Source organism: Amblyomma mixtum, chromosome 3 (genome assembly GCF_055824585.1).
Source record: "Amblyomma mixtum isolate Tamu chromosome 3, ASM5582458v1, whole genome shotgun sequence".
In the NCBI taxonomy this organism is placed as follows: domain Eukaryota; kingdom Metazoa; phylum Arthropoda; class Arachnida; order Ixodida; family Ixodidae; genus Amblyomma; species Amblyomma mixtum.
Window position 1 is genome coordinate 117,302,384 of NC_143014.1, and position 13,617 is coordinate 117,316,000.

General features: G+C 50.7%; 3 protein-coding genes across 3 annotated transcripts in view; 2 read left to right on the forward strand and 1 right to left on the reverse strand.

Annotated features, from left to right (window-relative positions):
• Positions 1-1,731: 1,731 nt before the first annotated feature.
• LOC149351536 (endochitinase-like) lies at positions 1,732-8,433 on the reverse strand. The gene is made up of 4 exons (XM_089577046.1): positions 8,266-8,433; positions 5,840-6,457; positions 5,181-5,452; positions 1,732-2,010 (listed from the first exon to the last, which is right to left on the reverse strand). The coding sequence occupies exons 1-4, from the start codon at positions 8,431-8,433 to the stop codon at positions 1,773-1,775; spliced, it is 1,296 nt and encodes a 431-aa protein (XP_089433172.1). The 3' UTR covers positions 1,732-1,772.
• A 586-nt stretch (positions 8,434-9,019) lies between these two features.
• On the forward strand, positions 9,020-10,291 carry LOC149351537 (endochitinase-like). Its single transcript, XM_089575615.1, has one exon. It carries the CDS (start codon positions 9,020-9,022, stop codon positions 10,289-10,291), a length of 1,272 nt encoding a protein of 423 aa, XP_089431741.1.
• A 1,986-nt stretch (positions 10,292-12,277) lies between these two features.
• Positions 12,278-13,617, forward strand: part of LOC149351538 (cell adhesion molecule Dscam2-like) — a 192,813-nt gene continuing 191,473 nt past the window's right edge. The window contains exon 1 of the mRNA XM_089577047.1: positions 12,278-12,549. Within this exon, the coding sequence (XP_089433173.1) occupies positions 12,366-12,549 (184 nt within the window). The 5' untranslated portion in view covers positions 12,278-12,365. The remainder of the gene's footprint in view (positions 12,550-13,617) is intronic.

The following is a 13,617-nucleotide window of genomic DNA, read 5'->3' on the forward strand; positions in this document are numbered from 1 at the left end:
AGAGATAACGGGAGAGCTAACCTGGAGAGAGGGATCTCCAGGTAAATCTTTCTTTCAAGTGCGAACTTTGGACAGTTCAGGAGAAAATGGTTTGCAGATTCAACGTCCCTGCATGAGTCACATAGGTTTGTCGGTGACCACCCACACATCCGAATAGATATAAATTTAAACTGTCCCGCGCACCTTGTCTTCTTCTTCTTCTCCCAGTAGAGACAGGAATAGGCATGGATGCTATTGCAAGCTCATGGCCCGCACGTTTAGCTGGGGACATATAAGGTAACTCTCCTCTGTGTCTATTGGTTAGTTGCCATCGAACCTCTAGCACAAACATACTCGCTATCTCTATATGTTGCTAAGACAGGTTGTCTTTAATATCAGGGAGGAGTGCACTTCTGAATTCCAGACGCGAACGATGCACACTGCTTTGCCAGGATAGCGAAGAAGAGAAAGACAAGAAGAGAGAAGAAGAAGAAAGAGAACCTCTCGTTTCGTTCAGTTTTTAACGTTTCGAGCACCTGTCAGTCGCCGACTGTGTCTTGGTCAATCCCCTGCAGTGGGTACGCGCCATTATCTTGAGGACAACAACAAAGATTCTTGGCCGCTCCCTCAGTATGTGCCATCTTTTGAAAGGCTAACAACAAAAACAACAACAAGAAAACTAACAACAAGAACGAGCAAGAGAAGCAAGAAAGACGAGAAGAAGAAGCAAAGAAGACGCCAACTAAGCCGAGGGTGATTAGCAGAGGAAGAGAAAGGACAAGAAGATGAAAAAAAAAAAGGAGAGAGGAAGAAGAAAGGGGGAATTGAGGGACATTACGGCTTTCTCCGAATCTTTTATCTAAGCCGCGGCCTCAATTTAGACCTTTCCTTCCATCTATCCACCCTGCTTTCCAGGCTCGGGATTATGCACTTGCCTACTAAATATTCGCTGGTTGAGAGAGCACCGCAGCGTTGCTTTCATGGCCACTAAACTCGTACTTGCGAGTTAAGCTGCGTCAAATAACAAGACGGGGTTCAGTAGGTGTGATAATAACAACTAATAACTTATTTGCTACAGTGAAGCGTAAGTCTCCATCTGCTCTTGCACACCGACAGAGGGACGCTAAAGAACTCTAATCCATTTTGTATTGGCATTTTCTTTGCGCTACGCCCGGAGAATTAACATTGGTAAATTTAACGTGTATGATCCGTTCTTAGTTTGCGCTGGCCTGGCTGGTATCTTCCCGGGTAGAGCACTGCGAAGGTCGAGCGTTGGAAACAAGTGAAAGCAAGCAAGGGACAGAGCCGAGAACCTTCTGTAGAACTGCTGCTGTCTCCAGTTTCTGAAACTGAATAACCCCTAATTTTCTGAGACTGAACAAATATGCACATGTTGGTGGTGTCCTCGAAGCAACTCCACGAGATATGAAGTGCGCTCCAAAAGTAGGCTAACTCAACGCGACCCGAATTACCGCTCTTGTGTTCCCCTCCCAACAAAACGCAGCTGTCTGCACAGCTAAGAATTGGTGCATTCTGTGCTTCGCTTTCAGAAGGCCCTAGCCACCGGGCCAGAGCTGCCGAAGGCCGCACCAGTTTTCAGACACTCAACCCAAACTTGGCAGGACAAAAACACAGGAACTGACATTTTACTGCTGTTGAGCTCAAAGTCACTGCGGTGGGGTGAAAGGGATGCTGCTTCTCGTGCGGAGCTACGTGGTTTCCAGTCTTTGAAAAAAAAAAAAGTTGCGAGAACGCAGCCCGAGTGCAGCCACACATGGGACGGGGAGAGGGCATTAGATGTGCTCGACGGTGTCGTTTTCTGGCAGCTGGGTCATCAGTTGCACTTGTTTTGGTGGTGACATGAGGCTGGCGTACACGGCAGCAACGAGGGGGTGCGCGGGGCCGCAAGCGCCCTTGAAGTCATCGATGCTGATGTCCCAGAGCATGACTCCAGCGACCGACTCGTTTCGGATCATGTCCATCTTCTCGGTGATGGTCCGTGCATCGTCAAAGTTCACCCACTCGTGGTTCCTGTCAAGAAAATGATTTCACTCGTTAACGGGACAAAGCACTTCACGGTGAACGCAGTGAGGCAGAGGCTCACCTGAGGTGACGGAGCACACGACTCTGCCTACTGATAATCCCATTCATGCAGCACTGATTATTGGCCCAGGCCTGAAGTAGTCTCTACGAAGTAGCTGTCGCTACCATTAGACTTGACTTACAGAAGCAGCATAAACAGGGCGTCAAGTGTTTGCGCGTTTCAGGATGGCGCAGATCACTTTAAATATAATTTTAATTGGACCACAATTCTGCCCATGGCTGAAAAAGTAGTCCAAGCTACACCACTCGTCAAGCTTTTTATGCTTGCAGCAGCCTAGCACACCTTCAGTCCCGACACCCCACCTCACTGCATTAAATTGCTCCGCTTCGCTACCACACACGCATGCCGCGCAGGAAACACAAAGCCTAGCTGACTACGCGTAGCAGTTGCTCAGTATAAGGCGAGTCTAGTCTGACAAGCATTTTTCAGCAACTTTTCGTGCGACATTCCATAAACTTGTTCTAAACACGCAAGATACATATCAGGCAGCCTGACAGCCAATTTCGGCTGTAACAAGCTCATGACACACTCACACGCAAGCAGCGAACGCAAAACGAAAAGAAGTAACTCCAGTCGGAGTGAGTATTAATCATGCGGCAGTCTGAACTTAACCTTTCCGACAGTAGTGGCTGAAATCATGGGCCACGATGTCTTTCCGCTGTTGCATGGTTTAAGGGACCTCTCCCGTACGCTAAACGAAACGCGGAGCCTAAGTTAGAAGATACGAGATCCTGAACATGCAGCGCTGGCAGACGAGGGACGAAGGAGAGACGACATACACAGCGCCCTGTGTGTGTCGTCTCTCATTCGCCTCTCGTCTGCCAGCGCTGCATGTTCAGGATGTCAAACGAACTTGCCCAGCAACACACCCTGCTCAAGATATGAGAGACATGCAAGAAGAACCATTAAAAAAAAAAAAAAAACAGATTGCTTCTGTGCCCGGGAAACAGGATAGACAGCGAGGGCTGGCGTGTCTTACGTTTTTATGTGCTAAGTTCCTACGAAAACGCTGAGACAGGTCATTTCACTTTACTGCCAGAGCTTCCTGCGTAGGCTGGCCAAAAGGTGTGATAAAATGGCGTTTTCTCAAGGCCAACCGTGAGCCACCGACGCGTAGCAAGCCCGGCAAGGTTGGCGTTTTGCTAAGCTTAAAAGAACATGCCGAGCCCGCAACGGAACATGTCGCGTGCCACGGTGGACAACAGGGGCCATATTTCGTAACGTTTAATATTCCTTTCATTTGGCCGTCTATCACTGGCCGTGGCTTGCCGGTGACGTAGGCTAGGGCGGACGACACCAATGACAAGGGACCAAAAGAAAGGAGGACCTGATGAAACGTCACCGAATACGATCCCAGGCCTTCCTTCGCTGAGTTTAACTGAGCGGGCCGGGCTACCATCACTGCCACGTAACGATACAGTGCAGACTGGCGCCTCTGAGGACTTGGACGCGATGAGCCTATCACCTCATCAGATCACCCCCAAGCTTCTGAAGTGCAATGACCGATAAACTGAATTCCTAATATGGCAGTCCACCGCTTTTGCTCGTCTGTGATGCACACACTCTTACGCGATATGGCAGCGAGGAAATTCCGTGTTACACCGACGCGGCCAAGACCGCAGCGGGGAATTTCTTTACAATCACCGCTCTTAATGCATACATCACGACTATAAATTGCGCCCCTTGTAACTTGAGCAAAGGTTCATAATCATAACGGTTCATTATGGGATGACGCAACCAGAGCTATTGTTTTGGAGACCTAAACCAACTCACAGTATTGCTGTATTCATCCCACTGAACTAATTTGCTTGAAGCTAATTAAGATGCCTGCACGCTTCTTCCGCTCTAATAATATATGGCAACATATCGCTTCAAGCCATAGTATTCGTCGGTAAGCGATAGGCACAAATCATGAGGAAAAGACAAGGAAACTAGTTTCTGAGAGTAAGACATGGCATTAAGCTCTAGCGCGTCTCAGTGCCTGCACCTGCCAGGCTCCTCGAACGGAAGACTGTGTGCGTTATAAAATCTGAGTTTCAGTGAGTGCGGCCTGCAGCGCCCTGGCTGTGGAAAGATCGCACCGTTAAGTGTGTCTGTACTGTTTCAGTCCGTTTGCACTGATGGAAAAACTACAGCTAAAAATCAAAGACGCTATCGCGCTTCCCCGGCAGTCGTGTCCCGGGCATAAAATAGCACGTGTGCTGGCCGGTCACGAAGCGTTCCGACGTGCGAGATGCCTAGAGCATCTGGGCTCTAATTTTCTGGTGCGAGCTTTAACTTCGACACCTGTGTCAACAGATTTTAACACAGAGAGAGTATAAGGTCAGTCCAGCCTATTTCGGTTCGCCTAAGCCTGCGTCTTAGCAGATGTTCTGAGAATCCCCGATGGTGGAGCAGATTTCAGTAAAGGAAGTAATTGTTCATTAGCGTCAGCCAAGCGCAACCATTGTGCAACCATGTAGGATTGTTTTGTTGCCGTGTGGCTGCGCTCAGCCGGATGTTAATGAGAAATCATTCCTTGGAGTGTGGGGTCTCGCGATCCACCGTTACTATTTGTTCGCCTGCACGGTGTCTGAAAAGCTCACTTGAAGCGGCTGAGTGGCAGGGTGGAGGGCAGGGAGGGAGGAGAGCAGCTGGCACTGCTATCTGGCGGAGAGGGCAGGCCCCTCTCTGCGAGACAGGCGACGAGACTGCCTCGCACAATTCTGTCATTGGCCCGCATGCCCTCCTCGGACCGGTTAGCCGCTAAAGCCAACGAATGCCTCGCCGCTCTCAAGACAAGTGCCTTTGACCCGCCATATGAAATGACGTCGATCAAATAGACGACCGGACTGTTGCGCAGACGCCTCGCCCCTTCTTGCAAGCTGCGCGTAGCGCCAGTTCTGTGCTCATCGGCGTCACTCATGCGCAATAAGCGACACGATCCGTCGTTTCGTTTCAGCTCTCGGCGAGCTGCACTGTGACCGTCTACGCACGCTAGTGTTCTCCCGCAAAAGGAAGTAAACGGGGAGCCGAAAATAAGTAAAAAAATAAGAGAGGCCGGGGGACATGACTTCTTGACACCGCACGACCGTTAGAGACAAGGGAAAGCACTGACCTGTGAAGGAAGTTGGAATGAGTGCTGGCATCGAACATGAGCTCCCAGCCTCCCTCCTGGATGCGTTCGCAAACCGCGTAGTACGGCAGCGCGACAGGCACCGAGTTGTTGGTCAAGTCGAGTTCGTCGATGAACTTGTACGCGGTCACCTCCAGGCTGAACGTGGGCACCATCTTGGACGATGGCACCCCGCTCTCGCGCACAAGATCGATAGCGGTACCGATGCTCAGTGCACTTTCTGCGGCACTCCGAATCGATGGTTCGTTGTTTACCTGCGCCAAGGATGAGTCCACACTTAATGCCGAATCCCGCCAATGCATACGGACAGAAATTTCTTTATGCCGTTTGTACAGTCAACTTTAAAAAGTTTTACAGCGCTTTAGATTACTCTTGTAATTGTGCTTCTGTACACTACAAATCTCTAAAGAAAAACGAGAAAAAACACTCGTAGCAACATTAGCATTAATCTTCAGCATGCGGCTAGGAGGCGTTATGCTTCAGGTTAAGGTGCAGTTCTTACGTGGCGTCCGTATGACTCACTTCCCTCGCGAGGCACCGTTCGAGACTAAGGAGGGAACCAATAAAGCTCAGTGTCTCGCGACGCCATATGCGGTTCGCAGTTAAAGGGAGAACGCAAATAAGCTTGCGAAAGGCCTGACCGTGACGACGACCAAGTCGATGAACTGCGCCAGCTTCACCCCTGCGCCGCGTGTGTGGAAGAGCTGGGCGTGCGGTGGAACTACCAGGCCCAGGTTGATGTGGTGGACACGGAACAGCGTGCCGAGCTTTTTCACCATTTTCACCATGGCGTTGCGCATGTTGGCCGGAGCTGGGAAGACGCCCGCCAGGAGCGCCCCGTCCAGCTTGTTCCCGAGCACCCAACGCACCATGTTACGCGAGAAGCGGGCCATGGTGTCACCGTTGCCGGCGACGTCTGCCATGAGGGCGGTCACATCTCCGAACGCACCCACGCTGACCAGAAGGTGCGCATTCTTCTTCTCCAGAAGCATGTCAACCGCGCGCCAGAAGAAAGGACGCGTCGCGAGATGGTAGACGTCATAGTTGATGAGGTCGTTGAACCAGTCTTTCAGCCCAGGCATGGAGAACACGACGTGTGTGCAGTGATCGATGGGTATGTGCTCAGCTCGATATGTCCACGGCTCCGCACGGGTAAAGCTGGCAGCGTTTAGCTGGCACATCACTAAGGGTCCTTGCAGTCCTTGCTGTCGGAGGTGGTTTTGATCTTCAAGCTTCGGAAGATCGGAGAGGTAACGCACCTGCGGTCGCAAGTTCGCGCAGAATGCAGCGTGGCCGCATGAGCCTTGTCTCCGAGGACCTAGTCTGTCCGCTCAGCTGCAGCTGCCATCAGTCATCGGCGTCAGTTTACTTTCTCGTGGTGGCTACTTACGAAATTAACAGACAGAGAGCGAGAAAAGGAATAACCTTCTGGCTACGTCAGCTTTTTAGCCCCAAAACGTACAGACACGTCATGGACAGCTCTGACAGCATAATGGCAGCATTAACGAGCCTGTTTTGAGTTCACTACACGCCCAAATTTTCTTCGCAGCTGTTATTTTCTGCAGAAGACGCACGAGTTCCCTTTGTGACAAGTATTTGAGTATGAGCCCTAAATATGACACTAACATGAGACCTTCGACGTAGAACAGAAACAGACTGCCACAGAAAGGATGGTGGCGCCCGCCACACGTTGTTCAAAGTGAATACCCAGGATGTCCGCGCTCGCGGACAAGCTCCTTACGTCATATACATTTAGAAGATCTTGTCTCGTTGAAAGCATTCACACCACGGATGAGAAAGGCAGATGACAGACCAGACAGGCAAACCATCGACAGCAAAGTTGCAAGAAGCACTACCATCAATCATGGTACGTTCACCTAAATCACCCTGAAAGATCAAAGCAGGTGCTCGCTGATGCAATCGTTAATTACGTTTCTGCACCGTAAAAAACGTACAGATAAAAACTATCTCGTTTTATCGGGCAGTGCTGGCCTCGGATGGGAGTTATCTAATGAGTAATGTCACTACGAATCGGTGACGTTGCGGAAGCGATTACCTGTCCGCACTCCTAATAAATGATCAGTGATCCCGTCCGTGGTGTGAATGTATCTCCTTAAGAAGTGGTCAAACTTCTCGGTCGTCTCGCAAGCCCTCACTGCCGAAATTCGGTAGCAGGCACAGAAGGCAGCAAAGACGTGGAAAGAGCATGGCGGCTATGACGCCTGTCACTGCCTACCGGGGCACTTGTGATGCCCACTTGCTGCTATTTTGCGTACACGCAAAGGCGAACTGAATAGGTGGTGTCGGCAGAAGACAGCAGCGGGGCGGACGACGTCTTCACTAGCCGGTTTTCTCGCTAAAGACCGTAGTAGAGGCCTCCTGTATTGGTTGCCTGTTGGGCCTGTCTGGCATGATAAAAACAAAATTTGGGCAATGAGGCGCGTTCCAGACGCATTCAGAAACGCCTAGGGCCATCTCTGTTCTTGTGCTACCGTAGAATACGAAATAAGAGCAACGAAGTGAATGAGGGCTAAGAAGATAAGAGGGCTAAGAATGAGGGCTAAGACGAACACACACACAAGAAATCGAAATATTGATTTGCGTGGAAACCACAGGAAAGCTCATTTAATTACTTTAAACTTGCCAGAAGCATTTGCTGTTCTAAGTTTGTGCTGAATAGCCTTCTGTTGCTAAGAGGCAAGCCTAGCACTAAACCCGACGCCTAAAGCCGCCATTAGGCTCGAAGTCGTTACACACACATCTAAGCGGGAACTCCGGGAGACAAGGTAATTGCTGGCCCACTTTCGAAACGCACAACATGTTCGCTATTGCGTAGCGCATCCTAAGCGTCCTTGTAGAGTGGGAGAGATATGGGACGAAAGCCACCTCCATAAGGTGGCAACACTAAGATGCGAGTAGGCCTAGCCCTGCCGCTGTCAGAGGAGCGTTAAGTGCCCCGGCCTATAGCTACATCCTGAACTAATCGCGACCAGCTGAGGGTCGTGCGCGTCGTGCGACTTGCGTTCGCACGCGATGTGCCAAGTGGCTGAAAAGCGGGAGCGCTCACCTTACGGAAGTATGGAACCAGCGCTCCAGGCAGGACCACGAAAAACACCACCACCAACAGCATACAGGAGCTAACAGTGTAAACATAGGAGGTCTTAATGAAAGGGTCCTCAGCATCTCTCGCGTTGAGGTCACGTCTGCTGAGGAGGTTCTGTTCAGAAAAGCGCATCGTGGGCTTCAGGAACGGGCTGGTCGGAGCAGGTTCACGGGAGCACGGGCTGCACGGACTGCACGGACTGCACGCGCCGCCTTCGTCCTCTTCATATGCTGCACGAAGGCGCAGAGCGCGAGGCGAGCGCCTCTTCTTTTCTTTCTTTAATTGCGCAAATGTGCCCTGTGGCATAAGAAAGTCATATGTACTTGTGCAAACCGGTGGCGGCTACAAATGCCAATCTGCGATCGAGACTTTTGGAATTTTGCGATCTTGCAGCAATTTATAGGGGCACAGGGGTATATCACTTTAGGAATATGAAGAAGTGCATTAATTTAACTTTTGAATCTTCTGAAGAGCCTCACATAGGGTGACTGAAATATATTTCTTCCCTCAGCGAACTTGCATTCGGAGTTGCACCTGCCGTCCACATTGCCTTATTTCGCTTGTCACGCTCGCGTGAACACTTAGTGCCGCGTGTGGATGGATGCTCATGAAAAATGAACCTTCATAAAAAAGACCACACCGGGCTAGCTGCGCGCATCGGTGGTGCGCGGGAAGAGTGCTGAGGAGGAGGAAGACGAGGCACCAGCAGCCGCCAGCCATGGCCGGGAAGGAGGCTCCGGCCCTTAAGGGCGGCTCCGGGGTCGAGGAGGATCCCTTCCTCAGGAGCACTTGCGTCTACTCGATCAGCTCGTGCATGATCCTGATCCTGGTGTTCTTCGTGGCGCTTCCTGGAGCCCTCATGCCCTACCTGACCCGGGTTCGGTTCATCAAGGAAGTGCCCAAGAAGGAAGACGTCCTCCTGGATAGCAGAGGCTCTGAACCGCTCCTGATCTGCCAGTTGGACCCGCACAGCTTCTCAAGGCCTCCGCCTTGGACCTACGCCCAGAGGTACATCCCGGCGCATGTGTGCTCGCACATAGTGCTCCCGCTTGTAGGCCTACCAGACTTCTTCAGCGACATGCAGAACTACGACAGTCTAACCATGGCGTCCGCTCCATTCCATCTGGCAGATTTGAGCCCTCTCGCTAAAGCCAATCCGGGCCTCAGGCTCATCGCAGGGCTGGGGAGCTTTCAAGACGCAAGCATGTTCCTGCATCGCATTGCTATCAGTCAAGACCGAAGTACAGCGTTTGCACGGAACCTCCTTCGCTGGACTATGGTGAACCGCCTTGACGGACTCATGGTGAACGGGCTTTTTCCTGTGGCAGAATGGCAAATGCGAAACTTCGCTGTGCGCTTGCTCAAGAAGCTCGCCACCCTTTTCCGGCACCGGGAATTCTTCCTCGTTCTGCCACCCGACTCGTCCTTGCTGCGCAAGCCCAATGCTGGCAGGAGGCTTGCGAAGCTGGTGGACATGATCGTGCTACCACCGCAGTGGATCGGACGCAGCCGAGCGCTGGAAAACATGCTCTCCAGCGGCTTCCCGGCCTCGCAGCTGATCGCAGCCGTCCGTTTCGAAGGCATCCCGTACACCCTCAACCACAGGGAGAGCTACACCGACACCTCGCCAGGCAACGAGCACACGTTCGCGTACCACGAGCTGTGCGCCAAGAGAGGCTGGCAGCGTCACAGCGATGGGGACATGACCCTCTTGCATCACGGCCGCTCTTGGTTTTTGTACGAGGACGCGCAGTCTCTGCAGGCGCAAACGGTCAGATTTATGAAGAAAGGTCTCGCGGGAATCCTCGTGTGGGACGTCAGCGCCGACGACTTTTTGGGCTTTTGCGGCAGCAAAAACATCCTGGTCGAGACAGTTCGCAACGCCTCCTTGTCAAAGGACGCTCTGCCACTGAATTCGACGTCAGAAGAATGGAACATTGACCCAATGAATGCGTCATCGGTTGCCGAATTAAACTTGTCAATATTATGATACTGGCTGGCGGTGTGTATCCTGATCCCCACCGTTCGACACGGAAATATAAGGCCATACAAGACCTAGCTGCGCACTCTAATGAAAGCGCCACTCAGTTTACGGCCGCACTCAAGTGGCGAAGCGTATGATTCGAAATACATTGCTTGTGACATTTACGAGCAAATAACTTGTTAAAAACCTCATCCCAATTCTCACATCTTGCTCTTCCAGGCTGCTCGACGTGTAGAATTAATTATGCAATATTTGCTGCGAAGTCACTACAGGTAGATTAGGAAGCAAGTAGGCCCTGTGCTACCCATGTCATATACGCATTTCTGTCACTACTTAAGATGTGATCCGTATGACGCGTGTGGGATTGCTCATAACAAATGCACATTTTCAGACGGAACAGAGTTGTTCAGAATCGGGGATTCTACTGAGCCCTTCTGCAGGTGTGATTATAAAAACATAAGCTTTTAATTCTTACGAGGCGTGTTAAAGCGAATTCGTCAGGGAAGAAAAATAAGGCCCCCAAGGAACTGCGAAAATTTACTAATTGAATCCTGATAATCAAACTATACGCCGGAAATCGGCGTAAGAATTTTTATTCAGAGTGACTGACGTCTCGCGGTTATGCGCCGATGCTGTTGCGCAAAATATCGCTTATTTCTCTCGGATCGTGATAAATTCTTTAAAGAAAGGAAATATGTCGCCAGAAGTCGTGGTGCTGAGCCCGTCTGAAAAGCATCATGCATGCGGAGATAGATAGAGAGTATGTGTGTGTGTGAGAGAGAGAGAGAGAGAGAGAGAGAGAGAGAGAGAGAGAATTTTAGAGAACAGGCGGAGAGGTCGGCCGGCTGAAACATGACCCAGGCCTGCTGCCCACACGGGTCAAATGGGAAGGGAAATAAAAAAGGAAGATAGAGTGAAAGTGGAAATCAATGATGTCATAATGCAATGAGATGTCCGCACCCAGTCTGGCTGGCACAGTATGCTAATGCACACTGACATCATGCCACTGCGATAGTCGCGAGAAGTTCAGGATAAAAAGATTGTTGCATAAACTTTAAGCTTGCAGAGCGCAAGAGTTTACCTTATTCGACATTTTCCCGGCCAGCATAGGAAGCTTGCGCAGCCCTACTTATGACACCGTAACGTGAATAGTAAGATGCAAGTAATGATTTTATTGCCACTGCGAGTAGATGACATTGGAGCTGAAGAGGAAGAAGTGTACTTGGGCAGGATATGGGATATGTACAATAGGAAATCGACGGGTCTATTCAGTGATAGAATGGATATTAATATAAGGAAAACGTTAGACGGAGAAAGAGGAGGTAGGAGGAGGCGTTAAGAAATTGGATGGAGTGAATGGGCTTCGAAGTGCTCAAGTGGTCGCCGCGAGTATCGCAGAGCCCCTGAACCGGGGGCATTAATGCGCGCCCACCTCTGCCCGGGGGAAGCCGAACGCCAGGAAGTCTGTGCTTGCAGCTGTCAGTAAAACCGTTCCCCAGTAGCAGTGGCGGACGAACTAAGCTCAGGCTGCCCCAGTGACTACTGGAGGCGTTTCTCCTGCAGTAGATTTGATTCGTGTCGCGATCATGACGACTTGTGAGACAAATATGTCGCTTTTACAAACATAGGTGCTGTATAGCTTGTGTAACTTTAATAGAACGTGTCGCACACAACGCTGCCACTTCTTTCGTCTCTGATGACACGGCCCTTGCACGCCCGCAGCATCGCACATACACAAACAACAACAACAAAGGTTGGCGGCGAGAAGGAGAAGCAATGCGCAGCACAACGATACGTCAGACCGAGCACCGACGCGATACAGAGAAAAGGCCGTCGAAGGAACTTTCTCAAGTCGAGGGCTGTTCGGGAATTCGCCGACAGATGGCGCCACACGACTTGGCAGCTCGTGAGGCCGAGCCAAACTTCAACAGGCAGCCCAGCCGCGCCTCTGGTCCCGGGCTCAGACCGAGCGCAGTGGCCCGGGTCGTGAGGACATCGATCGCACGTGATCAGCTCCGCTTGTCGCTCAGAGCCCAGCCCGTAGCTAAAGTGCTTATACCAGGGACGCCTGTGCGTCTCGATGCCAGCAGAAGCGCGGCGACGGCCGGTGGGCCACGCGTCGAGCGCTTCGCCTCCCATGGCACGTCGTGCCCGCTGGACTGCCGCGGTCAGTGGCAGGGCCACCTGTTTGCCTCCCCTCCTCGTGGCCCTGGTGGTGCTCGGATTACCACCGCCGGCGCGGCCACGCGACCAGCCGCTGAAAGGTCGGTGCGCTCCCATACACACCTCTTCTTGAACTTGCGGGATCAATGTTCCTCGGTCGGCAAGTTCTTCCTGCGAGTCCGCTGCAAGAATACCGTACTGACTACAGTATTCTTGCAGTCTAAACTTTTCTGTGTCATTCCAACTCCTTGATTCCTTGTCATATAAGCCGCGTCGCTTTTTTCTTGGTATGAAGGGCTCTCTTTTAATTCTTAAACGTTAGCTGGATATGCCTGAACTTCCGCGCTAGGGATTACAAGCTTCTGCACGTCTCATACCTCATCACATGGCACCCACTCTTGCAGATCGTTGGCCTTATAAGTAATGCCGTCAAAAGATTATAACATATAGCCGATTTGTACGAGATATTCATCGCGAGTAGATGTCGTAGTTAGGAGATACTTTACTGCGTGCGATGTTCCGTCACTTCGAAGGAAAGCAGAAAGTTTGCTCTGGGATCTATGGGTACTTAACTTCGTATCACGTACGCTTGATGTCATTCGCTTAAGAGGATCTTCACTCAGGATAAAATTATGCTTGTTAGTTGTTCCCGACTGGCAATATCGCAGTATATGATAGCATTTATGTTGTGGTTAGCCGTTCCCTAGAGAACGAATTATTCTTCGAGTTATACGAGACGGATAATTCGTAAGAATAATATTTATTCAGAACTTCACCGCGGCATGCTTGTGTCCATCATCGCGGTGTTTTTGTGACGCGTGAATGGCGGCAAAGAAGGTTAAAAAGTACACGGAGCCTAAGAAAAAATATTGCAGTGCACTGCTTAAGTGTATTCGTATCCTTCTGGAGCGACTGAATCCAGTTTAATAAGACAAGGGCCTTGCAATGAACTTACCTCACATCGAAAAAATTAGTGCGAGCTGAACTGAGCTTCTTCTTTTATGTCATTCAAAAAAAAAAAACACAAGAAAAACATCCTTATCACTCGTTTTGTTGAAACGTGCTTTTATTGCTTATATTTTTCTTAACAAAGCACTTTCTAGAAAACACCGGCTAGTTTGCAGTTAGCCGTAAGTGACGATGATTCCGCCTGGGGCTATTGATCTTTA